Genomic DNA, 27,282 nt, shown 5'->3' with positions numbered 1-27,282 from the left:
AGACTCATTAAAGCTGTGCTGCACCCAAGCCTGGGCCTCCGAGTCCTCTTTTGCTCTTAGGCAACTCTTCCAGTCTGCTCAGGGGAAACATGTGGATGAAGGGGAGGGTGGGACTCCCTGCAGTGGATTTTGTCACTTTGCAACACAGTAAATCAATTTCATGTTTTCATAAATAAATTGACTGGAGTTGCTTGCGAGGGACAGTCAACTTAGTGGGTGTCTCACCCTTGCTTAGCTCCCTTGGGCAAACACATTGGCATTTCTTACCCAACATTCTCTGCTCTTCCCAGTAATGTAATCTCCAACCATGATCTACATTAGACCTAAGAGGCACTTTGGTCATTTAAAGTAAGCAATTAAGAACGAGGCAATTAAGAAACCAATGCACCCAGGAACTGTCACACATCCAATTACGTGCAATGCAAATCAGGCATTCCATGGCAATGGTGAGTTCCAGCAGAGCAGAAATGGTGGTCAAAACTCTGCCAGGTCCTTTCTGCTCTGGTCCACATCCACACCTGAACCCTGGTGTGGTCAGACCTTTATCTGGGGTAAGTGGGTTCTCTCAGTCAGAAACAAAGGTGGTTTGTCCTTCTGAAAGCAACTGAAATAGTAGATCTAACCCACCACAGCTTTGCTCCTTCCCTCTTGTCTGGACAGCTGATTCCTTCTGGTCGTGTACTGGGCCTTGGCAATGGAGAACAAGACACCTGTAATTGATCTCATTCCCCTGGGCTTTCCATCCATCCCAGGGTGGGCACACGGCCCCATGTGCCATTATCTTCTCCATGTATCTTCTAACCCTGGTGGAGAATGACCTCCACTCTTCTTCCTCCTCATGTTTCCTTGCTGGAGACCTGGTACACCGCCACCGTTGTGTTGAAAATGATGGAGATTTTCCTTGCCTTGAGGAAAATCATTTATGTTGCCTGCTTCCTGGCACAGTCCTTTTGACGTTTTCCTGTCTTCCTGGCTATCACTGAGTTCATGATCCTCCCACTCATGTCCTTCAATTGTAATGTCACCATATGCAAACTTCTTCATTGCAACACTCCCATGGGAGAGAAAATCTCTTTCCTGCAAGCCCTGGTAGCACGGGCATTGGGATTGTGGCCATCTTCACGCAGTTGCCACTTGTGCTGACTGGCCGTTCTGCATCAAGAAAGCCACTGCTGGGATCCAAGTCCCCTGACTCGGCCTTCCCTGATCCTGATCTGACAGCCACCACCACTCTTGTGTATGTGTCTAATTGGACCAAAGGGCTGGAGAACCTGTCCTCTGAGGGAAGGCTGAAGGAGACAGGTCTTTTTCTGCTGGATGAACAGAAGGCTCGGGCACACCTCATCAACATATTCTAGTACTTCAATAATTTCTACAAAGAAGATGCAAGCTCTCTCATTCAAAGGAGCCACATGGCGAGGACAAGGGCCAGTGAGTCCAAGTGTCACTGGGAGAGGTTTCAGTTTCACATAAGAAATACCTTTTTTACAGTAAGACCAATCCTTCACTGGAATGACCTCCCAGGGATGTGGCAGAGTTCCCATCTGCTGCAAGTTTCCAAGTTGTGATTGGACAGGGTGGTAGATAATCTCATCTTGTCTCTCTTTCCCATGAAAGATTGGAGCAGGTGATCTTTCAAGGTGTCGTGGTTTCATCGCCGGGAGACAACCAAAAACTGTGGCAGATACATTTTCCTTAACCCTCTTCCCCCTCCCCGCTTCCGCTCCCCCCGGCTCCTCCTCCTTTTTCAGTAAGGACAGACGATTTTGAGAGGAAAGGAAAAGAAGGACAGAGAGAAGAAAGCTGGAAAATTTGAAAATGTTTTACTAATGCTACTAAATAAACATAGAGAAAAAATAAAGCAGAACAAATATTATAGAACCAGTCTTGCAATTCCCAGCAGCTACTCCAGCAGGATCCTGCAGCCAACCGGAACTAGATTCAGTCTGTCACGAGGACTCAACGTGCAGGGACAGCCACGAGGCCTCAGCTTGCAGGGACGGCAGAATAAGAAGCAGAGACGAAGCAAAGCAGCAGAAGACCCAGCAGAAGAGAGGGAGCGTCCTTTGGGTCCACCTTTCATATCCAGGAAGTCGTGAATGGGATGGAATACTCCAATTGGCCAATCCATGGTCACCTGACTAAGACCACCTCCTCTCGTTGCTCCCCTCAATGATCCAGGACACAAGGTCACTTCCAGTATGGAATATCCTATGATTCCCTGTCCCTCCCAGTGATACCCTTCAATAGTGATGTCACAATATGCCATCCACTCTACTGCACCAGTCATCAGAAAGAAAATCCTCATTCCAAAAGAGTTTATTGCAATTGAGATTCACTTTTTTTTGCAGAGAAAATAGGATGCTGCATGGCTATTGTCCTCTTCATTAACAAGATTTCTTCACTGAAAGAGATGTACTCTGCAGGCAGGGAATAGCAAAGAGGGACATGAACCTTTGAACTTCTTCTCTAGAAGGACAGTCACGATCAAGAGAAATGAGAACCCCCAAAGATGAGTCAGCAGGTCTATAAGAGACTTCCATCTAGAGTGGCAGATACACGTACCCAGAAGAGTGTCTTGATTGCCTAGGTGTTCTTGGTGACGGCTCTCTTGTGCGTGGAGACGCTCCGTGCTGGGGTCCATTGCCTGGGCCCAGGGCAGAGCGGGTCCATGGCACCATGTGGGGGGCTTGCCTTCCTGGGCTTAGGAGCAGTACTTTTCCTCCCAGTGTAGCCGCCAAGACTGGTGCTGTTTACTGCAGAGCCTGGTGTGGGGAGAGGTGTCCTACCATGAGGGCCCAGCCCTGCACTTTGATGTGCCCATGTGGTTCCCAGGGGTGTGCAGGGTCTCTTGCAGGACAGCTCTCCAATGGCCAGCAACTGCACTGCTGGGAAGACCCTAGTGTGCAAGCCATCTGCCCAGTAACCCTCTGTGTAGAAAGGGTAGGATGATGGCCAGAAAATGCATCTTCGAACACTCAGTGCTGTCCTGGGACTGCGGTGGCCCTTAGGATCGTTGCGTTCACAGCAAGTGGGGACTCCATTATGTAGCCTGAGTGTGGCTGATACCACTCCTAACCTGGGAATTATCTCAGCCAAGTGTAAGGTGCAGCACATGGGAAAACATAATCCCAGCAGAGGCTGGGATCCAGCTGGCTGGGGAGCAGTTCTGTGGAAAGGGACCTGGGGGTCCCGGTGGACAAGCAGCTCAACAGGAGAGAACAACGTCCTGCTGCAACAAAGAAGGCCAACAGGATGCCCAGTTACATTAGCAAGGGGACCACCAGTGGAGACAAAGAAGTCATTATCACGCCCTACTCAGAGCTTGTCAGGCCAAACCTCAAATATTGTGCTTGATTTTGGTCGCTGCTATACAAAAGAGATGGGGATAGACTGGAAATATTCCAGAGAAGGGTCACAAAGATGATCAACGGGATAAGAATCTGCAGCATAAGAAAAGGCTGAGACAACTGGGGCTGTTCAGCTTTGAGAAGCTTAGTGGAGACCTCAGCACCATGCTCCAGTATTTCCAGGGAGCCTAGACAGAAAATCGAGACTCCCTTTTTGCAAGCAGTCACGTGGAAAAGACGAGGGGCAATAGGTACAAGCTACTCCTGGGAGGTATCTGACTGAACACGAGAGCAAAATTATTCATGATGAGAACGAGGACACGCTGGAACAACCTCCTCAGGGAAGTGGTGGATTCTGAAACATCGGACACATATAAGATTCCGTTCAACAGGGTGCTGGAGCATCTTGGCTAGCCTGTGGTTTTGAAAAGAAAGGTTGGTCCAGGTCGGCCTTGTGGTCCCTTTTATCCTGGTATTCTATGATGACGGTGCAGACGCATGTCTGGAGAGCAACTGGGCCCTGCCAGATGCTGAAGGATTGTATGAGGTTCCTCTATCTCATGTGTCTGTGCCCATGTGTGTTGGCCATGCACACTAGATCAGGTAATGGAGGGGAAGGAATGAGAGAGATGAGGGTGTGGATTGTGCCCAGGAATTGCAGCTTCCCAGCCCCACTCCTGCCACACTTTGGAACCCTTTACTCACTGAAGGCCACTGCCTGTAGCGTAGCCATGAGTGTCTTCTTCAGCTCCAAAGGAAAGGGCATGAAACAATCCACAGCAGGGAGTCCCACCCTCCCCTTCCTCCGTGTTTTCCCTGAGCAGACTGGAAGAGTTGCCTCAGAACAAAGGTGGACTCGGAGGTCCAGACTTGGATGCAGCACAAGTTTAATGAGACTCAAGAAGAAAAGGAGGTGGCTCAGAGGGAGCACCACAGACAGCCATAACATTGCAGTGAAACTCCTGCAGAGTGCCAGTCTGCCTGCCCTGCAGTGGGAGGGAGAACAACAAGACCCTGCCACACTGCCCTTGGGAGACAGAATCAGCAAAAGCAAGAGAGAGAGAGACATGAGTCGCAGAAGGAAACAAGAGTTCAAAGCTCCGAATACAACGCTGCAAAGCTCTATCTCCTTTCAAGGACCATGTTGCAAGGTCTTGGGAGATTCTTGCCCAAGGACGTTGCCAGCATCTTTAGCAGGGTCGACATCTGCTGCCACCGTAGCGGCTGGTAATGCAGGAGAGGTCAAAGCCCCCGGAGTTGATGGGCACTCCCTCCGAGCTGAGGATGCTGCCAACAGCAGCGGAGGTGGAGGAGCCCACAACGGTGTTCTGTGGGAAAGAGCTGAGGATGGGGCCGGGCAGGGTCACCACCACTGCGGAGGGCTGGATGGCGATGGTGGAGCTCTGGCACTGCCTGACACAGGGCTCATTGCAGCTGTTGGCCAGTGGGGTCGGGCCACAGGGTTGGCAGGGCAGACACGGGTTGCAGCAGGACATGTCTCTGGGACACAGGTTCACCTGGGAGAGAGGACAGGATGAAGCAAAGCATGAGGAGCACATGTGAAGCAGCACTGCACTCAACCACAGGAGAGCCAAGGCACCTCTTGGCCCAGCATACGCTGCCAACCTCAAATCCCAGGAGCCACCTCCACTAAGTCTCAAACTGTCTCTGCAGAAGATCTTCTCTCTCCTTCCCTCTCCCATGAGATGCAGCTCCCACCCCAGGGCCAGGACAGACCCTTTCAGCTGAGACACACATTGAGGAAAGACACCTGATTCTGAAGCAGGAGGAGAAGAGGCTTCATACTTACCTGATTCCCAAGGAGAAGGAGGCGAGAGAAGTGGATGAGAGAGCAGAGAGTTGGGCTGCCTTTTATAGGAGTCCTGCACTGCCTCAGGCCCAGGCAGCTTTTGTGGAAGTAATAATTTTCTGACAAGCTCATGATGAATGTAAAACACACCAGCCAATGGTATGGGCTGTGTCCTGATTTCGTGCATTGACGCCTTTTCATTTCCTGTCTCATGCCACGTGCTTTCCTATATGAAGGCTTCTTCTGTAAGTGCCGGGATGAAGGGCCTGAGGGTTTCCAGGGTAGACAGAGGTCAGCGTGGGCAGAGGACTCAGGCCAAGTGCTGGTGGCATCCTGTGCAGGTAGGTGATGTGCATCTGGGTCATTCCTGTGGGCTCCTTTGTGGCAAAGTTGTCTGGAAATGGGCAACGCTGTAATGTTTCCCATCCAGTGACCAAGAAATGACATTTGGGACAACATGCCGTATCCTTTTCTCTTGCTCCCTCCACCTCTCTGATGGTTGCTCCTTGTTGCACACAGGTGGACCTCTGCTGGGAGTGTCTGATACTATTACAACACTAACAGTGCCCTCAGGACGATTTCGCTGGGCTCCTTTGCCTCATGCTCTCTCCTTGCACTCTCTGCAGGTCCTCAGGAAACACCAGGAGCTTGTTTGGGGCCTCGTTTTCCCTTTGGAACTTGAATCCTTTTCTACCACAGTGGTCCCCAGCATCTCCTCAACAAAGTCCCTACTTGCTGATGATTTCCTGGCTTTCTGTGAGCGTACAGATTTTCAGACAGTTCCCTGCAGGCCTGCATGAGCACACTTGTGTCCATCTGTAGCTCTGTGACCCTCATCATCAGGACATGTGCACATCGTAGTGGGCGACTCTTCCCTGGTGTGTCCAAGAGCACTGTAGAGCAGCAGGTTGCCCTTGCCAGAAGGAGCCCGTCTGCAGCTGAATGGTGATGCCTTTGTCCTGGCAGAGAGGTGCTCAGAGAACTGAAATGCAGTCTCTGCCTCCTGCACCCTCCCTTTCTTCCTTTACAAGCGGGAAGAAAGTCCAAGAAACCCTGCCTACCTGTGCAGGCCATTGTCCCTGCAGTAATAACCTGCTGATGCAGTGTTGCTGGTGACTGGGATGGGACATAGGCTCCTCATGCCTTGCCAATGCCAGATGTATTTCTGCAGCTTGTCAGCCTGGTGCTGAGTGAGGCAGTGGCTGACAGCTCTCATCAAGTGGGTATTAGGCTGGGGTCAAGGTGTAGCCCTGCTCTGAGATGGAGGACAAAATCTCTGGGTGCATTAGGGAGAGTCAAACAGTTTTCAGTCAAAATCCTCTGCTTTTCAAGCACCAGGGCATTCCCCTCCTCCATACAAAGAGCTGAGTCTGAGGGCCCATCAGCTGTGTCTGGGAATGCAGGTACGTGTGGATTAGGGAAAGCCACAAACACTGATGATTTTCATGAGTACGTCAGTCAAAGTCCAGCCTTCATCAGAAAGGAACATTTGTGTATTGACCACAACCTGCTATGCTGCATCCCACTGTATTGTTTAAGAGTGGATCAAAAAGAGAAGCCTGCAGTGAAGGAGGGAAGTTTAATCTGTTAGAAAGAGTTAAGGAATGTGAGGAAATTCTTAAGGCTATTTTGGCTGTTTTCACCATCCTTCTTTGTGTCTTATTGTTAATAAGTTAAATCAATCTTCTACAAATCAGGTCTATTTTGCCGCTAATGATAATTGATGAGTAATCCCCCTGTCTTTACTGGGACTCATGACCGTTTCCATCTTATGTTCTCGTCCTGTCCCATAGAGGAAGGAGAGAGTATCCTGCCGGGTGAGTGCCTGGAAGCCAGCCAAGGTCCTCTTGCATTTGCAACAGCTATGGTAGTTAGAAGTGCCACGAGTGCTTGTAATTTCCGTGCTTTATTTCTGCTTTCTATCTGTGCAGTCACTTTCTCCTGCTCTTGCTCCTCTGTGGGGGTGGTGGGCCACGATGTCAATTGACATTTGTGCTCGTGTACCCGGCACATGCGATGCCTTTGCTTCGACGCATGCCATGCCCCCTTCTTCTGGAGATGCTGGGAAGCTGAACATGAGCCAAAGTGATTTCTCCTGCAATCTTCTCCTTACATCCACGTAGCCATCTTCTCTGTCTGAGTCTCCTGCCCAAGACCACCTCCATCCAGACCAAGAAGAATGGCCTTGAGTTATTGTGGAGCTGCTGACCTCCCAGGGTCTCCTGCAGCAATGGCGTCCTCCCATGAAGACAGCTCAAGTTGGGATCACCATCCTTAGGGCATGCTCAGAGGCCGAGGCACCTGATGGGATGGGAGGTGGGTGCTGTGCAGCGGGGAACAAGGGTTTCTCTGCCTGAGCCCAGGGATACTCCTGCCTGGCCTGTAGCCACAAAGCCACCTCAGCCCAGCCTCAGCCTCTCTCCATGACAAACCATCTCTCCTCTGCCCTCTCCCACAACCACTATCTCAGAGCACTAACATGAGACCAAGGATCTGATACCAACTGAGATCTCCTTGAAGGCTGGACCCCTTCCTATAGGAGGAGGGGAAGGAGAAGAGGGAATTCCCATTCACCTGGTTCCTAATGTGAAGGAGGTGACTGAACTGTTTGGGACAGTGACCAGCTGAACTGGTTTTTCTTCTGTCTTCACACCGCCTCGGGCCCAAAGGCACACACTGCATAAGCCACAATTTTCCTGCGTGCTCCTAATGAGTGGTAACATTGCAGGTAATGACATGGCACGTGCTATTGTTTCCCTTTATGCTGCGTTTGGTTTCCCGCTTTATGACAGGGCCCCACAGTGCCCCGAGTGCCGTGTCAAGGGTGCTTGGCTAAGAAGTGAGAGTAGCTCTGGAGAGACATTTTGGACAGGGCTGCAGCAGTGTCTCCTTAAGGGGTGGGCACACGCGCTTTGCTGCACTTCAGCATGGGCCTGGGGAGGAAATGGACAGAAGAGAAATGGAGTGGTGGGGGACAATTCAATTCAGGGGCCCAGTGTGCTGACCCTGAGAGAAACCTGAATTTCCTTGTGTGGCCGGAGCACCTTGAGCTATGCATTTCACAGAATCATGGAAGTCACCTCTGCAGACGACCTCGCTCAATGTCTCTGCAAGAGTAGGGTCAGCTAGAGCATGCTGTCTGAGAGCTGTATCTAGACAGGATTGGAGTATCTCTGCAGATAAGTCTCCACAACCTCTCTTGAACAACCCGCTCCAGTGTTTGACCACCTCCACAGTGAAAAAGCTTTTCTTTGGTGCTGCGGATGCACAAGTGGGATGGGACACTGCAGTAAGGGTTCTTTAAGGCAGGCAGAGCCCCCGTGCCCCCTTTCCACCACTGGTCACTCACTGCAGAGTTCCCAACTCATTGAGTGGCCCTGTGGACCCCAGATCCCACAAGGGGAGAGGTCTTTCCCCACAGTTTCCTGATGGGAGCCAGGTGTGAAGCAGCACACAGTCAAGACCCTCAGCCCAGCCAGTCCAGAGGTGCCCTCCTCTGTCTGCTGCGGAGAGGTGTCCTATGCAGGGAATGGGCCACCTCCCAGAGCACTTTGAGAATCCTGAGCAGGATGTCTCTGCCATCATTTCTGGAAGAGGAAAGGCACTGTGGTGTGAGCCAGAATGCTTGCATTTAAGGAAAAGCATCCAGTTCTGGGCCCCCAGTTTAACAAGGATAAGGAATTATTGGATGGGGTCCAGTGGCGGCCTGCGAAGATGATCTGAGCCCAGAGCATCTTTCTTATGAGGAGAGACTGAGAGAGCTGTGTCGGTTCAGCCTGGAGAAGAGAAGGTTGAGAGACGATATTATCAATGTTTACAAGTACCTTAAGGGTGGATGTCAAGATTGTGGTACTAGAATCCTTTCAGTGGTGCCCAATGATAGGATGATAGGCAACGGGTACAGACTGGAAGCACAGGAGCTTTCATCTGAAGATGAGGAAAAACTTATTTTCTTCTACAGTGACAGAGCACGGGAACAGGCTGCCCAGAGAGGTTGTGGAGTCTCCTTCTCTGGAGAAATTCAGCACCCACCTGGACACATTCCTGTGCAATCTGCTATAGGTGTACTTGCTTTAGAAGGTGGGTTGGACAAGATGACCTACAGAGGTCCCTTCAAACTCCGAGCATTCTGGGGTTCTGTGATACTGTGCAAAGCTTTTCAGAGGAGAACCAGTGGCTGCTTTCCCCCGTGTGGCGATGCTAGCCAATGCTTGAGTTCCACACTCTTTCTCCAGGCCATGGGGCCCAGAAGCTACACCTGCTGCATCTCAGGCATGGCCAAATGGTTTGTAAAAACTGTTTGCAGTCAGTGTCTCGTTAGAGGCTTGGAAAGAGACCTTATGGCACAGCTGGACCTATCTAGTGTTGCTGGCACTTGGCATCCTTGGCTCTGTACAGAGTTGGTGCTCTTTACTGGTGCTGTTGGCTACACGCCCCATGGTCACCATCTTCCTCCACCCAGCCTCCTCATGCTCGCATTCCTTTTCCCATAGCTCCTGGCTCTGGACAAGGGTCAGTCATGGAGCCAGGTGAATCCTGTACCCTCAAAGCTTTTGCAGGAGTCAGGAGCAAAGGACCCGGGAAACAGATCAACCCTTTGAAGCTCCCTGCAGCCAAGATAAAATGAGTTGTTCAGGGTTGGGTATTCTCCTCATTGAGACCAGATTGCTGTGGCCCTGTCTGTGCCCTCTGAGATGAGGGGCTGAGACTGTGTCAATGTCTGGCACTTACACAGAGGGGTGTCAACACGGGACTTGGAATGGTCAGGCACAACTACGTACACACACACATGCACTAACACATATCCAACTTGCTCACGTGTGCACCAGGATATACACAGATGCACAGACACAAGCAAATGTGCACAAGTCCAGCGATGTGCAACGGATTGTACAGGTAAATAGAAACACGGTCCCACCAGAGGCACACAGGTGTGTGCACAGCCAGGCAGACAAGCACATGGATGTGCATGCAGAGAATCACACAGGCTGGTACACAATCACGCTGACAGGCACATTGTTGCAGATGAGCACATAGCAATGGATGTGACGGAGGAGCTGCTGGGGACCTCCCCTCCAGAGCAGGGACGGGGCACTCTAAGCAGGACAGAAGCACTGGCAGCATTGCTCGAGATGTCTCTGGGACCCACAGACTGCCCAGAGAGAGGAGAAGGCCAAAGAGGTTGCAATTTCCTCCTGAGGGCAGCTTAGGGTGAAAGAGAGATGAAAACATGAAGTGCAGTCCACGCGCCCGGGAATACGACAGCCAATGACTGGTGGAGGGAGCCGGGAGAGAATGAGAGAGGGCAGTGCACACAGTCACAGGAGCCCTTGGGGACGAGCTAAGGATTGCAGGCCTGGGAGAAGCTGGGACCCCTGCTGTCAGTAAGATGATACAAAATAACCCACCAGAGTTCCCCAGCCTGCCTCCACTGGACCCCTCTGGCTCTTAGTTCCTGTCTTCTGAACACAGCGATGCATCCTTGCCCCGGAAATCCTGGGATTTCTCATCCAGCCTTCTAAAGAAGCGTCCGTGAGGGAATGGGCATGAACTAAAAAGAAATACATGCTGACATGTGTCCAACCTGCAAATTCTCAGGCCTCTAATCCCGGCACTTACAAAAGAAGCCTTCATATAGGAAAATATGTGGCAGATACCAGGAAATAGAAAGGCGGCAGTGCAGAAAACCAGGACACAGCTCATACCATTAGCTGGCATGTTTTGCATTCACCAAGAGCTTGTCAGAAAATTATTACTTCCACAAAGGCTGCCTGGGCCTGAGGCAGTTCAGGACTGCTATAAAAGACAGCCCAACTCTCAGCTTTATCATCCACTTCTCTTGCCTCCTTCTCCTTGGGAATCAGGTGAGTGTGAAGCCTCTTCTCCTCCTGCTTCAGAATCAGGTGTCTTTCCTCAATGTGTGTCTCAGACGGAAGGGTCTGTCCTGACCCTGGGGTGGGAGCTGCATCTCATGGGAGAGGGAAGGGGAGAGAAGGTCTTCCACAGAGAGAATTTGGGACAATGGAGGTGGCTTCTGGGATTTGAGGTTGCCAGCGCATGCTGGGCCAAGAGGTGCTTTGGCTCAACTGTGTTTTGGTGCAGTGCTGTTTCTCAAGAGCAACACCTGATGCTCTATTTCCTCCTGCCCTCTCTCCCAGGTGAACCTCTGTCCCAGAGACATGTCCTGCTGCAACCCGTGTCTGCCCTGCCAGCCCTGTGGCCCAACCCCACTGGCCAACAGCTGCAATGAGCCCTGTGTCAGGCAATGCCAGAGCTCCACCATCGCCATCCAGCCCTCCGCAGTGGTGGTGACCCTGCCCGGCCCCATCCTCAGCTCCTTCCCACAGAACACCGTTGTGGGCTCCTCCACCTCCGCTGCTGTTGGCAGCATCCTCAGCTCGGAGGGAGTGCCCATCAACTCCGGGGGCTTTGACCTCTCCTGCATTACCAGCCGCTACGGTGGCAGCAGATGTCGACCCTGCTAAAGCTGCTGGCAGCTCCTTTGGGCAAGAACCTCTCAAGACCTTTGAACATGGTCCTGAAAGGAGACAGAGACCCACAGCATTGCATTCTAAGCTTTGAACCATTGTTTCCTTCTTCCACTCGTGTCTCTCTCTCTTTCCTCTGCTGATTTTGTTCCCAAGGCAAGCCTAGCGGTGACCTGTTGGCCTCCCTCACTGCAGGAGTTTCACCACATCCTTGTGGCTGCCTGTGGTGCTCCTTCTGAGCCACCTCCTTTTCTTCTTGAGACTCATTAAAGCTGTGCTGCATCCAAGCCTGGGCCTCCGTGTCCTCTTTTGCTTTTAGGCAACTCTTCCAGTCTGCTCAGGGGAAACATGTGGATGAAGGGGAGGGTGGGACTCCCTGCAGTGGATTTTGTCACTTTGCAACACAGTAAATCAATTTCATGTTTTCATAAATAAATTGACTGGAGTTGCTTGCGAGGGACAGTCAACTTAGTGGGTGTCTCACCCTTGCTTAGCTCCCTTGGGCAAACACATTGGCATTTCTTTACCCAACATTCTCTGCTCTTCCCAGTAATGTAATCTCCAACCATGATCTACATTAGACCTAAGAGGCACTTTGGTCATTTAAAGTAAGCAATTAAGAACGAGGCAATTAAGAAACCAATGCACCCAGGAACTGTCACACATCCAATTACGTGCAACGCAAATCAGCCATTCCATGGCAATGGTGAGTTCCAGCAGAGCAGAAATGGTGGTCAAAACTCTGCCAGGTCCTTTCTGCTCTGGTCCACATCCACACCTGAACCCTGGTGTGGTCAGACCTTTATCTGGGGTAAGTGGGTTCTCTAAGTCAGAAACAAAGGTGGTTTGCCTTTTCAAAAGCAACTGAAATAGTAGATCTAACCCACCACAGCTTTGCTCCTTCCCTCTTGTCTGGACAGCTGATTCCTTCTGGTCGTGTACTGGGCCATGGCAATGGAGAACAAGACACCTGTAATTGATCTCATTCCCCTGGGCTTTCCATCCATCCCAGGGTGGGCACACGGCCCCATGTGCCATTATCTTCTCCATGTATCTTCTAACCCTGGTGGAGAATGACCTCCATTCTTCCTCCTCATGTTTCCTTGGTGGAGACCTGGTACACCGCCACCGTGGTGTCGAAAATGATGGAGATTTTCCTTGCCTTGAGGAAAATCATTTATGTTGCCTGCTTCCTGGCACAGTCATTTTGACGTTTTCCTGTCTTCCTGGCTATCACTGAGTTCATGATCCTCCCACTCATGTCCTTCAATTGTAATGTCACCATATGCAAACTTCTTCATTGCAACACTCCCACGGGAGAGAAAATCTCTTTCCTGCAAGCCCTGGTAGCACGGGCATTGGGATTGTGGTCATCTTCACGCAGTTGCCACTTGTGCTGACTGGCCGTTCTGCATCAAGAAAGCCACTGCTGGGATCCAAGTCCCCTGACTCGGCCTTCCCTGATCCTGATCTGACAGCCACCACCACTCTTGTGTATGCGTCTAATTGGACCAAAGGGCTGGAGAACCTGTCCTCTGAGGGAAGGCTGAAGGAGACAGGTCTTTTTCTGCTGGATGAACAGAAGGCTCGGGCACACCTCATCAACATATTCTAGTACTTCAATAATTTCTACAAAGAAGATGCAAGCTCTCTCATTCAAAGGAGCCACATGGCGAGGACAAGGGCCAGTGAGACCAAGTGTCACTGGGAGAGGTTTCAGTTTCACATAAGAAATACCTTTTTTACAGTAAGACCAATCCTTCACTGGAATGACCTCCCAGGGATGTGGCAGAGTTCCCATCTGCTGCAAGTTTCCAAGTTGTGATTGGACAGGGTGGTAGATAATCTCATCTTGTCTCTCTTTCCCATGAAAGATTGGAGCAGGTGATCTTTCAAGGTGTCGTGGTTTCATCGCCGGGAGACAACCAAAAACTGTGGCAGATATATTTTCCTTAACCCTCTTCCCCCCATCCCGCTTCCGCCCCCACCGGCTCCTCCTCCTTTTTCAGTAAGGACAGACGATTTTGAGAGGAAAGGATAAGAAGGACAGAGAGAAGAAAGCTGGAAAATTTGAAAAAGTTTTACTAATGCTACTAAATAATCACAGAGAAAAAATAAAGCAGAACAAATATTATAGAACCAGTCTTGCAATTCCCAGCAGCTACTCCAGCAGGATCCTGCAGCCAACCGGAACTAGATTCAGTCTGTCACGAGGACTCAACGTGCAGGGACAGCCACGAGGCCTCAGCTTGCAGGGACGGCAGAACAAGAAGCAGAGACAAAGCAAAGCAGCAGAAGACCCAGCAGAAGAGAGGGAGCGTCCTTCGGGTCCACCTTTTATATCCAGGAAGTCGTGAATGGGATGGAATACTCCAATTGGCCAATCCATGGTCACCTGACTAAGACCACCTCCTCTCGTTGCTCCCCTCAATGATCCAGGACACAAGGTCACTTCCAGTATGGAATATCCTATGATTCCCTGTCCCTCCCAGTGATACCCTTCAATCGTGAAGTCACAATATGCCATCCACTTTACTGCACCAGTCATCAGAAAGAAAATCCTCATTCCCAAAGAGTTTATAGCAATTGAGATTCACTTTTTTTTGCAGAGAAAATAGGATGCTGCATGGCTATTGTCCTCTTCATTAACAAGATTTCTTCACTGAAAGAGATGTACTCTGCAGGCAGGGAATAGCAAAGAGGGACATGAACCTTTGAACTTCTTCTCTAGAAGGACAGTCACGATCAAGGGAAATGAGAACCCCCAAAGATGAGTCAGCAGGTCTATAAGAGACTTCCATCTAGAGTGGCAGATACACGTACCCAGAAGAGTGTCTTGATTGCCTAGGTGTTCTTGGTGACGGCTCTCTTGTGTGTGGAGACGCTCCATGCTGGGGTCCATTGCCTGGGGCCAGGGCAGAGCGGGTCCATGGCACCATGTGGGGGGCTTGCCTTCCTGTCTTAGGACCAGTACTTTTCCTCCCAGTGTAGCCGCCAAGACTGGTGCTGTTTACTGCAGAGCCTGGTGTGGGGAGAGGTGTCCTACCATGAGGGCGCAGCCCTGCACTTTGATGTGCCCATGTGGTTCCCAGGGGTGTGCAGGGTCTCTTGCAGGACAGCTCTCCAATGGCCAGGGACTGCACTGCTGGGAAGACCCTGGTGTGCAAGCCATCTGCCCAGTCACCCTCTGTGTAGAAAGGGTAGGTTGATGGCCAGAAAATGCGTCTTCGAACACTCAGTGCTGTCCTGGGGCTGCGGTGGCCCTTAGGATCGTTGCGTTCACAGCAAGTGGGGACTCCATTATGCAGCCTGAGTGTGGCTGATACCAATTCTAACCTGGGAATTATCTCAGCCACGTGTAAGGTGCAGCACATGGGAAAACATAATCCCAGCAGAGGCTGGGATCCAGCTGGCTGAGGAGCAGCTCTGTGGAAAGGGACCTGGGGGTCCCGGTGGACAAGCAGCTCAATAGGAGTGAACAACGTCCTGCTGCAACAAAGAAGGCCAACAGGATGCCCAGTTACATTAGCAAGGGGACCACCAGTGGAGACAAAGAAGTCATTATCACGCCCTACTCAGAGCTTGTCAGGCCAAACCTCAAATATTGTGCTTGATTTTGGTCGCTGCTATACAAAAGAGATGGGGATAGACTGGAAATATTCCAGAGAAGGGTCACAAAGATGATCAACGGGATAAGAATCTGCAGCATAAGAAAAGGCTGAGACAACTGGGGCTGTTCAGCTTTGAGAAGCTTAGTGGAGACCTCAGCACCATGCTCCAGTATTTCCAGGGAGCCTAGACAGAAAATCGAGACTCCCTTTTTGCAAGCAGTCACGTGGAAAAGACGAGGGGCAATAGGTACAAGCTACTCCTGGGAGGTATCTGACTGAACACGAGAGCAAAATTACTCATGATGAGAATGAGGACACGCTGGAACAATCTCCTCAGGGAAGTGGTGGATTCTGAAACATTGGACACATATAAGATTCCGTTCAACAGGGTGCCGGAGCATCTTGGCTAGCCTGTGGTTTTGAAATGAAAGGTTGGTCCAGGTCATCCTTGTGGTCCCTTTTATCCTGGTATTCTATGATGATGGTGGAGACGCATGTCTGGAGAGCAACTGGGGCCTGCCAGATGCTGAGGGATTGTATGAGGTTCCTCTATCTCATGTGTCTGTGCCCATGTGTGTTGGCCATGCACACTAGATCAGGTAATGGAGGGGAAGGAATGAGAGAGATGAGGGTGTGGATTGTGCCCAGGAATTGCAGCTTCCCAGCCCCACTCCTGCCACACTTTGGAACCCTTTACTCACTGAAGGCCACTGCCTGTAGCGTAGCCATGAGTGTCTTCTTCAGCTCCAAAGGAAAGGCCATGAAACAATCCACGGCAGGGAGTCCCACCCTCCCCTTCCTCCGTGTTTTCCCTGAGCAGACTGGAAGAGTTGCCTCAGAACAAAGGTGGACTCAGAGGCCCAGACTTGGATGCAGCACAAGTTTAATGAGACTCAAGAAGAAAAGGAGGTGGCTCAGAGGGAGCACCACGGACAGCCATAACATTACAGTGAAACTCCTGCAGAGTGTCAGTCTGCCTGCCCTGCGGTGGGAGGGAGAACAACAAGGCCCTGCCGCACTGCCCTTGGGAGACAGAATCAGCAAAAGCAAGAGAGAGAGACATGAGTCGCAGAAGGAAACAAGAGTTCAAAGCTCCGAATACAATGCTGCAAAGCTCTATCTCCTTTCAAGGACCATGTTGCAAGGTCTTGGGAGATTCTTGCCCAAGGACGTTGCCAGCATCTTTAGCAGGGTCGACATCTGCTGCCACCGTAGCGGCTGGTAATGCAGGAGAGGTCAAAGCCCCCGGAGTTGATGGGCACTCCCTCCGAGCTGAGGATGCTGCCAACAGCAGCGGAGGTGGAGGAGCCCACAACGGTGTTCTGTGGGAAGGAGCTGAGGATGGGGCCGGGCAGGGTCACCACCACTGCGGAGGGCTGGATGGCGATGGTGGAGCTCTGGCATTGCCTGACACAGGGCTCATTGCAGCTGTTGGCCAGTGGGGTTGGGCCACAGGGCTGGCAGGGCAGACACGGGTTGCAGCAGGACATGTCTCTGAGACACAGGTTCACCTGGGAGAGAGGACAGGACGAAGCAAAGCATGAGGAGCACATGTGAAGCAGCACTGCACCCAAGCACAGGAGAGCCAAGGCACCTCTTGGCCCAGCATACGCTGCCAACCTCAAATCCTAGGAGCCACCTCCACTAAGTCTCAAACTGTCTCTGCAGAAGATCTTCTCTCCCCTTCCCTCTCCCATGAGATGCAGCTCCCACCCCAGGGCCAGGACAGACCCTCTTGGCTGAGACACACATTGAGGAAAGACACCTGATTCTGAAGCAGGAGGAGAACAGGCTTCACACTCACCTGATTCCCAAGGAGAAGGAGGCGAGAGGAGTGGATGAGAGAGCAGAGAGTTGGGCTGCCTTTTATAGGAGTCCTGCACTGCCTCAGGCCCAGGCAGCTTTTGTGGAAGTAATAATTTTCTGACAAGCTCATGATGAATGTAAAACACACCAGTTAATGGTATGAGCTGTGTCCTGATTTCGTGCATTGACGCCTTTTCATTTCCTGTCTCATGCCACATGCTTTCCTATATGAAGGCTTCTTCTGTAAGTGCCGGGATGAAGGGCCTGAGGGTTTCCAGGGTAGACAGAGGTCAGCGCGGGCAGAAGACTCAGGCCAAGTGCTGGTGGCATCCTGTGCAGGTAGGTGATGTGCATCTGGGTCATTCCTGTGGGCTCCTTTGTGGCAAAGTTGTCTGGAAATGGGCAGCACTGTAATGTTTCCCATCCAGTGACCAAGAAATGACATTTGGGACAACATGCCATATCCTTTTCTCTTGCTCCCTCCACCTCTCTGATGGTTGCTCCTTGTTGCACACAGGTGGGCCTCTGCTGGGAGTGTCTGATACTATTACAACACTAACAGTGTTCACAGGATGATTTTGCTGGGTTCCTTTGCCTCATGCCCTCTCCTTGCACTCTCTGCAGGTCCTCAGGAAACACCAGGAGCTTGTTTGGGGCCTCGTTTTCCCTTTGGAACTTGAATCCTTTTCTACCACAGTGGTCCCCAGCATCTCCTCAACAAAGTCCCTACTTGCTGATGATTTCCTGGCTTTCTGTGAGCGTACAGATTTTCAGAGAGTTCCCTGCAGGCCTGCATGAGCACACTTGTGTCCCTCTGTAGCTCTGCGACCCTCATCATCAGGACATGTGCACATCGTAGTGGGCGACTCTTCCCTGGTGTGTCCAAGAGCACTGTAGAGCAGCAGGTTGCCCTTGCCAGAAGGAGCCCTTCTGCAGCTGAATGGTGGTGTCTTTGTCCTGGCAGAGAGGTGCTCAGAGAACTGAAATGCAGTCTCTGCCTCCTGCACCCTCCCTTTCTTCCTTTACAAGCGGGAAGAAAGTCCAAGAAACCCTGCCTACCTGTGCAGGCCATTGTCCCTGCAGTAATAACCTGCTGATGCAGTGTTGCTGGTGACTGGGATGCGACATAGGCTCCTCATGCCTTGCCAATGCCAGATGTATTTCTGCAGCTTGTCAGCCTGGTGCTGAGTGAGGCAGTGGCTGACAGCTCTCATCAAGTGGGTATTAGGCTGGGGTCAAGGTGTAGCCCTGCTCTGAGATGGAGGACAAAATCTCTGGGTGCATTAGGGAGAGTCAAACAGTTTTCAGTCAAAATCCTCTGCTTTTCAAGCACCAGGGCTTCCCCCTCCTCCATACAAAGAGCTGAGTCTGAGGGCCCATCAGCTGTGTCTGGGAATGCAGGTACGTGTGGATTAGGGAAAGCCACAAACACTGATGATTTTCATGTGTAGGTCAAAGTCCACCCTTCATCAGAAAGGAACCTGCTATGCTGCATCCCACTGTATTGTTTAAGAGTGGATCAAAAAGAGAAGCCTGCAGTGAAGGAGGGAAGTTTAATCTGTTAGAAAGAGTTAAGGAATGTGGGGAAATTCTTAAGGCTATTTTGGCTGTTTTCACCATCCTTCTTTGTGTCTTATTGTTAATAAGTTAAATCAATCTTCTACAAATCAGGTCTATTTTGCCGCTAATGATAATTGATGAGTAATCCCCCTGTCTTTACTGGGACTCATGACCGTTTCCATCTTATGTTCTCGTCCTGTCCCATAGAGGAAGGAGAGAGTATCCTGCCGGGTGAGTGCCTGGAAGCCAGCCAAGGTCCTCTTGCATTTGCAACAGCTATGGTAGTTAGAAGTGCCACGAGTGCTTGTAATTTCCGTGCTTTATTTCTGCTTTCTATCTGTGCAGTCACTTTCTCCTGCTCTTGCTCCTCTGTGGGGGTGGTGGGCCACGATGTCAATTGACATTTGTGCTCGTGTACCCGGCACATGCGATGCCTTTGCTTCGACGCATGCCATGCCCCCTTCTTCTGGAGATGCTGGGAAGCTGAACATGAGCCAAAGTGATTTCTCCTGCAATCTTCTCCTTACATCCACGTAGCCATCTTCTCTGTCTGAGTCTCCTGCCCAAGACCACCTCCATCCAGACCAAGAAGAATGGCCTTGAGTTATTGTGGAGCTGCTGACCTCCCAGGGTCTCCTGCAGCAATGGCGTCCTCCCATGAAGACAGCACAAGTTGGGATCACCATCCTTAGGGCATGCTCAGAGGCCAAGGCACCTGATGGGATGGGAGGTGGGTGCTGTGCAGCGGGGAACAAGGGTTTCTCTGCCTGAGCCCAGGGATACTCCTGCCTGGCCTGTAGCCACAAAGCCACCTCAGCCCAGCCTCAGCCTCTCTCCATGACAAACCATCTCTCCTCTGCCCTCTCCCACAACCACTATCTCAGAGCACTAACATGAGACCAAGGATCTGATATCAACTGAGATCTCCTTGAAGGCTGGACCCCTTCCTATAGGAGGAGGGGAAGGAGAAGAGGGAATTCCCATCCACCTGGTTCCTAATGTGAAGGAGGTGACTGAACTGTTTGGGACAGTGACCAGCTGAACTGGTTTTTCTTCTGTCTTCACACCGCCTCGGGCCCAAAGGCACACACTGCATAAGCCACAATTTTCCTGCGTGCTCCTAATGAGTGGTAACATTGCAGGTAATGACATGGCACGTGCTATTGTTTCCCTTTATGCTGCGTTTGGTTTCCCGCTTTATGACAGGGCCCCACAGTGCCGCGAGTGCTGTGTCAAGGGTGTTTGGCTAAGAAGTGAGAGTAGCTCTGGAGAGACATTTTGGACAGGGCTGCAGCAGTGTCTCCTTAAGGGTTGGGCACATGGGCTTTGCTGCACTTCAGCATGGGCCTGGGGAGGAAATGGACAGAAGAGAATTGCAGTGGTGGGGGAGAATTCAATTCAGGGGCCCAGTGTGCTGACCCTGAGAGAAACCTGAATTTCCTTGTGTGGCCGGAGCACCTTGAGCTATGCATTTCACAGAATCATGGAAGTCACCTCTGCAGACGACCTCTCTCAATGTCTTTGCAAGAGTAGGGTCAGCTAGAGCATGCTGTCTAAGAGCTGTATCTAGACAGGATTGGAGTATCTCTGCAGATAAGTCTCCACAACCTCTCTTGAACAACCCGCTCCAGTGTTTGACCACCTCCACAGTGAAAAAGCTTTTCTTTGGTGCTGCGGATGCACAAGTGGGATGGGACACGGCAGTAAGGGTTCTTTAAGGCAGGCAGAGCCCCCGTGCCCCCTTTCCACCACTGGTCACTCACTGCAGATTTCCCAACTCATTGAGTGGCCCTGTGGACCCCAGATCCCACAAGGGGAGAGGTCTTTCCCCACGGTTTCCTGATGGGAGCCAGGTGTGAAGCAGCACACAGCCAAGACCCTCAGCCCAGCCAGTCCAGAGGTGCCCTCCTCTGTCTGCTGCGGAGAGGTGTCCTATGCAGGGAATGGGCCATCTCCCAGAGCACTTTGAGGATCCTGAGCAGGATGTCTCTGCCATCATTTCTGGAAGAGGAAAGGCACTGTGGTGTGAGCCAGAATGCTTGCATTTAAGGAAAAGCATCCAGTTCTGGGCCCCCGGTTTAACAAGGATAAGGAATTATTGGATGGAGTCCAGTGGCGGTCTACGAAGATGATCAGAGCCCAGAGCATCTTTCTTATGAGGAGAGACTGAGAGAGCTGTGTTGGTTCAGCCTGGAGAAGAGAAGGTTGAGAGACGATATTATCAATGTTTACAAGTACCTTAAGGGTGGATGTCAAGATGATGGTACTAGAATCCTTTCAGTGGTGCCCAATGATAGGATGATAGGCAACGGGTACAGACTGGAAGCACAGGAGCTTTCATCTGAAGATGAGGAAAAACTTATTTTCTTCTACAGTGACAGAGCACGGGAACAGGCTGCCCAGAGAGGTTGTGGAGTCTCCTTCTCTGGAGAAATTCAGCACCCACCTGGACACATTCCTGTGCAATCTGCTATAGGTGTACTTGCTTTAGAAGGTGGGTTGGACAAGATGACCTACAGAGGTCCCTTCAAACTCCGAGCATTCTGGGATTCTATGATACTGTGCAAAGCTTTTCAGAGGAGAACCAGTGGCTGCTTTCCCCTGTGTGGCGATGCTAGCCAATGCTTGAGTTCCACACTCTTTCTCCAGGCCATGGGGCCCAGAAGCTACACCTGCTGCATCTCAGGCATGGCCAAATGGTTTGTAAAAACTGTTTGCAGTCAGTGTCTCGTTAGAGGCTTGGAAAGAGACCTTATGGCACAGCTGGACCTATCTAGTGTTGCTGGCACTTGGCATCCTTGGCTCTGTACAGAGTTGGTGCTCTTTACTGGTGCTGTTGGCTACACGCCCCATGGTCACCATCTTCCTCCACCCAGCCTCCTCATGCTCGCATTCCTTTTCCCATAGCTCCCGGCTCTGGACAAGGGTCAGTCATGGAGCCAGGTGAATCCTGTACCCTCAAAGCTTTTGCAGGAGTCAGGAGCAAAGGCCCCGGGAAACAGCTCAACCCTTTGAAGCTCCCTGCAGCCAAGATAAAATGAGTTGTTCAGGGTTGGGCATTCACCTCATTGAGACCAGATTGCTGTGGCCCTGTCTGTGCCCTCTGAGATGAGGGGCTGAGACTGTGTCAATGTCTAGCACTTACACAGAGGGGTGTCAACGCGGGACTTGGAATGGTCAGGCACAACTACGTACACACACACATGCACTAACACATATCCAACTTGCTCACGTGTGCACCAGGATATACACAGATGCACAGACACAAGCAAATGTGCACAAGGCCAGCGAAGTGCAACGGATTGTACAGTTAAATAGAAACACGGTCCCACCAGAGGCACACAGGTGTGTGCACAGCCAGGCAGACAAGCACATGGATGTGCATGCAGAGAATCACACAGGCTGGTACACAATCACGCTGACAGGCACATTGTTGCAGATGAGCACATAGCAATGGATGTGACGGAGGAGCTGCTGGGGACCTCCCCTCCAGAGCAGGGACGGGGCACTCTAAGCAGGACAGAAGCACTGGCAGCATTGCTCGAGAAGTCTCTGAGACACACAGACTGCCCAGAGAGAGGAGAAGGCCAAAGAGGTTGCAATTTCCTCCTGAGGACAGCTTAGGGTGAAAGAGAGATGAAAACATGAAGTGCAGTCCACGCGCCCGGGAATACGACAGCCAATGACTGGTGGAGGGAGCCGGGAGAGAATGAGAGAGGGCAGTGCACACAGTCACGGGAGCCCTTGGGGACGAGCTAAGGATTGCAGGCCTGGGAGAAGCTGGGGCCCCTGCTGTCAGTAAGATGGTACGAAATAACCCACCAGAGTTCCCCAGCCTGCCTCCACTGGACCCCTCTGGCTCTTCGTCCCTGTCTTCTGAACACAGCGATGCATCCTTGCCCCGGAAATCCTGGGATTTCTCATCCAGCCTTCTAAAGAAGCGTCCGTGAGGGAATGGGCGTGAACTAAAAAGAAATACATGCTGACATGTGTCCAACATGGAAATCCTCAGGCCTCTAATCCCGGCACTTACAAAAGAAGCCTTCATATAGGAAAATATGTGGCAGATACCAGGAAATAGAAAGGCGGCAGTGCAGAAAACCAGGACACAGCCCATACCATTAGCTGGCATGTTTTGCATTCACCAAGAGCTTGTCAGAAAATTATTACTTCCACAAAGGCTGCCTGGGCCTGAGGCAGTTCAGGACTGCTATAAAAGACAGCCCAACTCTCAGCTTTATCATCCACTTCTCTTGCCTCCTTCTCCTTGGGAATCAGGTGAGTGTGAAGCCTCTTCTCCTCCTGCTTCAGAATCAGGTGTCTTTCCTCAATGTGTGTCTCAGACGGAAGGGTCTGTCCTGACCCTGGGATGGGAGCTGCATCTCATGGGAGAGGGAAGGGGAGAGAAGGTCTTCCACAGAGAGAATTTGGGACAATGGAGGTGGCTTCTGGGATTTGAGGTTGCCAGCGCATGCTGGGCCAAGAGGTGCTTTGGCTCAACTGTGTTTTGGTGCAGTGCTGTTTCTCAAGAGCAACACCTGATGCTCTATTTCCTCCTGCCCTCTCTCCCAGGTGAACCTCTGTCCCAGAGACATGTCCTGCTGCAACCCGTGTCTGCCCTGCCAGCCCTGTGGCCCAACCCCACTGGCCAACAGCTGCAATGAGCCCTGTGTCAGGCAATGCCAGAGCTCCACCATCGCCATCCAGCCCTCCGCAGTGGTGGTGACCCTGCCCGGCCCCATCCTCAGCTCCTTCCCACAGAACACCGTTGTGGGCTCCTCCACCTCCGCTGCTGTTGGCAGCATCCTCAGCTCGGAGGGAGTGCCCATCAACTCCGGGGGCTTTGACCTCTCCTGCATTACCAGCCGCTACTGTGGCAGCAGATGTCGACCCTGCTAAAACTGCTGGCAGCTCCTTTGGGCAAGAACCTCTCAAGACCTTTGAACATGGTCCTGAAAGGAGACAGAGATCCACAGCATTGCATTCTAAGCTTTGAACCATTGTTTCCTTCTTCCACTCGTGTCTCTCTCTCTTTCCTCTGCTGATTCTGTTCCCAAGGCAAGCCTAGCGGTGACCTGTTGGCCTCCCTCACTGCAGGAGTTTCACCACATCCTTGTGGCTGCCTGTGGTGCTCCTTCTGAGCCACCTCCTTTTCTTCTTGAGACTCATTAAAGTTGTGCTGCATCCAAGCCTGGGCCTCCGAGTCCTCTTTTGCTTTTAGGCAACTCTTCCAGTCTGCTCAGGGGAAACATGTGGATGAAGGGGAGGGTGGGACTCCCTGCAGTGGATTTTGTCACTTTGCAACACAGTAAATCAGTTTCATGTTTTCATAAATAAATTGAATGGAGTTGTTCTCAAGGGACAGTCAACTTAGTGGGTGTCTCACCCTTGCTTAGCTCCCTTGGGCAAACACATTGGCATTTCTTACCCAACATTCTCTGCTCTTCCCAGTAATGTAATCTCCAACCATGATCTACATTAGACCTAAGAGGCACTTTGGTCATTTAAAGTAAGCAATTAAGAACGAGGCAATTAAGAAACCAATGCACCCAGGAACTGTCACACATCCAATTACGTGCAACGCAAATCAGCCATTCCATGGCAATGGTGAGTTCCAGCAGAGCAGAAATGGTGGTCAAAACTCTGCCAGGTCCTTTCTGCTCTGGTCCACATCCACACCTGAACCCTGGTGTGGTCAGACCTTTATCTGGGGTAAGTGGGTTCTCTCAGTCAGAAACAAAGGTGGTTTGCCTTTTCAAAAGCAACTGAAATAGTAGATCTAACCCACCACAGCTTTGCTCCTTCCCTCTTGTCTGGACAGCTGATTCCTTCTGGTCGTGTACTGGGCCATGGCAATGGAGAACAAGACACCTGTAATTGATCTCATTCCCCTGGGCTTTCCATCCATCCCAGGGTGGGCACACGGCCCCATGTGCCATTATCTTCTCCATGTATCTTCTAACCCTGGTGGAGAATGACCTCCATTCTTCCTCCTCATGTTTCCTTGGTGGAGACCTGGTACACCGCCACCGTGGTGTCGAAAATGATGGAGATTTTCCTTGCCTTGAGGAAAATCATTTATGTTGCCTGCTTCCTGGCACAGTCATTTTGACGTTTTCCTGTCTTCCTGGCTATCACTGAGTTCATGATCCTCCCACTCATGTCCTTCAATTGTAATGTCACCATATGCAAACTTCTTCATTGCAACACTCCCATGGGAGAGAAAATCTCTTTCCTGCAAGCCCTGGTAGCACGGGCATTGGGATTGTGGCCATCTTCACGCAGTTGCCACTTGTGCTGACTGGCCGTTCTGCATCAAGAAAGCCACTGCTGGGATCCAAGTCCCCTGACTCGGCCTTCCCTGATCCTGATCTGACAGCCACCACCACTCTTGTGTATGTGTCTAATTGGACCAAAGGGCTGGAGAACCTGTCCTCTGAGGGAAGGCTGAAGGAGACAGGTCTTTTTCTGCTGGATGAACAGAAGGCTCGGGCACACCTCATCAACATATTCTAGTACTTCAATAATTTCTACAAAGAAGATGCAAGCTCTCTCATTCAAAGGAGCCACATGGCGAGGACAAGGGCCAGTGAGTCCAAGTGTCACTGGGAGAGGTTTCAGTTTCACATAAGAAATACCTTTTTTACAGTAAGACCAATCCTTCACTGGAATGACCTCCCAGGGATGTGGCAGAGTTCCCATCTGCTGCAAGTTTCCAAGTTGTGATTGGACAGGGTGGTAGATAATCTCATCTTGTCTCTCTTTCCCATGAAAGATTGGAGCAGGTGATCTTTCAAGGTGTCGTGGTTTGATCGTGGGGAGACAATCAAAAACTGTGGCAGATATATTTTCCTTAACCCCCTTTCCCCCTCCCGCCTTCCACCCCACCCCCTTCCCCTTTTTCACTAAGAACAGATGATTTTGAGAGGAAAGGAAAAGAAGGACAGAGAGAAGAAAGCTGGAAAATTTGAAAACGTTTTGCTAATGCTACTAAATAAAGATAGAGAAAAAATAAAGCAGAACAAATATTATAGAACCAGTCTTGCAATTCCCAGCAGCTACTCCAGCAGGATCCTGCAGCCAACCGGAACTAGATTCAGTCTCTCATGAGGACTCAACGTGCAGGGACAGCCATGAGGCCTCAGCTTGCAGGGACGGCAGAACAAGAAGCAGAGACGAAGCAATGGCTATTGCATGGCTATTGTCCTCTTCATTTCCAAGATTTCTTCACTGAAAGAGATGTACTCTGCAGGCAAGGAATAGCAAAGAGGGACATGAACCTTTGAACTTCTTCTCTAGAAGGACAGTCACGATCAAGGGAAATGAGAACCCCCAAAGATGAGTCAGCAGGTCTATAAGAGACTTCCATCTAGAGTGGCAGATACACGTACCCAGAAGAGTGTCTTGATTGCCTAGGTGTTCTTGGTGACGGCTCTCTTGTGTGTGGAGACGGTCCATGCTGGGGTCCATTGCCTGGGCCCAGGGCAGAGCGGGTCCATGGCACCATGTGGGGGGCTTGCCTTCCTGGGCTTAGGAGCAGTACTTTTCCTCCCAGTGTAGCCGCCAAGACTGGTGCTGTTTACTGCAGAGCCTGGTGTGGGGAGAGGTGCCCTACCATGAGGGCCCAGCCCTGCACCTTGATGTGCCCATGTGGTTCCCAGGGGTGTGCAGGGTCTCTTGCAGGACAGCTCTCCAATGGCCAAGGACTGCACTGCTGGGAAGACCCTAGTGTGCAAGCCATCTGCCCAGTCACCCTCTGTGTAGAAAGGGTAGGTTGATGGCCAGAAAATGCGTCTTCGAACACTCAGTGCTGTCCTGGGGCTGTGGTGGCCCTTAGGATCGTTGTGTTCACAGCAAGTGGGGACTCCATTATGCAGCCTGAGTGTGGCTGATACCAATTCTAACCTGGGAATTATCTCAGCCACGTGTAAGGTGCAGCACATGGGAAAACATAATCCCAGCAGAGGCTGGGATCCAGCTGGCTGGGGAGCAGCTCTGTGGAAAGGGACCTGGGGGTCCTGGTGGACAAGCAGCTCAACAGGAGAGAACAACGTCCTGCTGCAACAAAGAAGGCCAACAGGATGCCCAGTTACATTAGCAAGGGGACCACCAGTGGAGACAAAGAAGTCATTATCACGCCCTACTCAGAGCTTGTCAGGCCAAACCTCAAATATTGTGCTTGATTTTGGTCGCTGCTATACAAAAGAGATGGGGATAGACTGGAAATATTCCAGAGAAGGGTCACAAAGATGATCAACGGGATAAGAATCTGCAGCATAAGAAAAGGCTGAGACAACTGGGGCTGTTCAGCTTTGAGAAGCTTAGTGGAGACCTCAGCACCATGCTCCAGTATTTCCAGGGAGCCTAGACAGAAAATCGAGACTCCCTTTTTGCAAGCAGTCACGTGGAAAAGACGAGGGGCAATAGGTACAAGCTACTCCTGGGAGGTATGTGATTGAACACGAGAGCAAAATTATTCATGATGAGAACGAGGACACGCTGGAACAATCTCCTCAGGGAAGTGGTGGATTCTGAAACATCGGACACATATAAGATTCCGTTCAACAGGGTGCTGGAGCATCTTGGCTAGCCTGTGGTTTTGAAATGAAAGGTTGGTCCAGGTCATCCTTGTGGTCCCTTTTATCCTGGTATTCTAT

The 27,282-nt window shown here is 51.1% G+C and overlaps 4 protein-coding genes across 5 annotated transcripts; 2 read left to right on the top strand and 2 right to left on the bottom strand.

Annotated features, from left to right (window-relative positions):
• Nucleotides 1–4,540: 4,540 nt before the first annotated feature.
• On the bottom strand, nucleotides 4,541–5,292 carry LOC135998094 (feather keratin Cos1-2-like). The gene is made up of 2 exons (XM_065651202.1): nucleotides 5,161–5,292; nucleotides 4,541–4,867 (listed from the first exon to the last, which is right to left on the bottom strand). Exons 1-2 carry the CDS (start codon nucleotides 5,290–5,292, stop codon nucleotides 4,541–4,543), a joined length of 459 nt encoding a protein of 152 aa, XP_065507274.1.
• A 125-nt stretch (nucleotides 5,293–5,417) lies between these two features.
• Nucleotides 5,418–11,645, top strand: LOC135998114 (feather keratin Cos1-2-like). Its single transcript, XM_065651223.1, has 2 exons — nucleotides 5,418–5,501; nucleotides 11,319–11,645. Exons 1-2 carry the CDS (start codon nucleotides 5,418–5,420, stop codon nucleotides 11,643–11,645), a joined length of 411 nt encoding a protein of 136 aa, XP_065507295.1.
• A 4,798-nt stretch (nucleotides 11,646–16,443) lies between these two features.
• On the bottom strand, nucleotides 16,444–17,195 carry LOC135998103 (feather keratin Cos1-2-like). The gene is made up of 2 exons (XM_065651212.1): nucleotides 17,064–17,195; nucleotides 16,444–16,770 (listed from the first exon to the last, which is right to left on the bottom strand). The coding sequence occupies exons 1-2, from the start codon at nucleotides 17,193–17,195 to the stop codon at nucleotides 16,444–16,446; spliced, it is 459 nt and encodes a 152-aa protein (XP_065507284.1).
• Nucleotides 17,196–17,320: 125 nt separating this feature from the next.
• Nucleotides 17,321–23,524, top strand: LOC135998001 (feather keratin Cos1-2). 2 transcript variants are annotated; one of them, XM_065651016.1, is made up of 2 exons: nucleotides 17,321–17,404; nucleotides 23,198–23,524. In XM_065651016.1, exons 1-2 carry the CDS (start codon nucleotides 17,321–17,323, stop codon nucleotides 23,522–23,524), a joined length of 411 nt encoding a protein of 136 aa, XP_065507088.1. The 2 variants fall into 2 exon arrangements, with proteins under 2 accessions (XP_065507088.1, XP_065507089.1); XM_065651017.1 differs by lacking the exon at nucleotides 17,321–17,404 and adding an exon at nucleotides 22,831–22,903 and having other exon boundaries at nucleotides 23,217–23,524.
• The last annotated feature ends 3,758 nt before the right edge of the window (nucleotides 23,525–27,282 follow it).

Source organism: Caloenas nicobarica, chromosome 24, assembly GCF_036013445.1.
Source record: "Caloenas nicobarica isolate bCalNic1 chromosome 24, bCalNic1.hap1, whole genome shotgun sequence".
Taxonomy (NCBI): Eukaryota; Metazoa; Chordata; class Aves; order Columbiformes; family Columbidae; genus Caloenas; species Caloenas nicobarica.
This window is presented reverse-complemented; position numbering and strand designations above follow the sequence as displayed.

Coding starts and splice junctions, on each gene's coding strand:
- LOC135998114 (XM_065651223.1), top strand. CDS start 5,418: ATGAAGGGCCTGAGGGTTTCCAGGGTAGACAGAGGTCAGCGTGGGCAG. Junction 5,502..11,318: donor GCTGGTGGCATCCTGTGCAG/GTAGGTGATGTG, acceptor CCTCTCTCCCAG/GTGAACCTCTGTCCCAGAGA.
- LOC135998001 (XM_065651016.1), top strand. CDS start 17,321: ATGAAGGGCCTGAGGGTTTCCAGGGTAGACAGAGGTCAGCGCGGGCAG. Junction 17,405..23,197: donor GCTGGTGGCATCCTGTGCAG/GTAGGTGATGTG, acceptor CCTCTCTCCCAG/GTGAACCTCTGTCCCAGAGA.
- LOC135998094 (XM_065651202.1), bottom strand. CDS start 5,292: ATGAGCTTGTCAGAAAATTATTACTTCCACAAAAGCTGCCTGGGCCTG. Junction 4,868..5,160: donor TCCTTCTCCTTGGGAATCAG/GTAAGTATGAAG, acceptor CCTCTCTCCCAG/GTGAACCTGTGTCCCAGAGA.
- LOC135998103 (XM_065651212.1), bottom strand. CDS start 17,195: ATGAGCTTGTCAGAAAATTATTACTTCCACAAAAGCTGCCTGGGCCTG. Junction 16,771..17,063: donor TCCTTCTCCTTGGGAATCAG/GTGAGTGTGAAG, acceptor CCTCTCTCCCAG/GTGAACCTGTGTCTCAGAGA.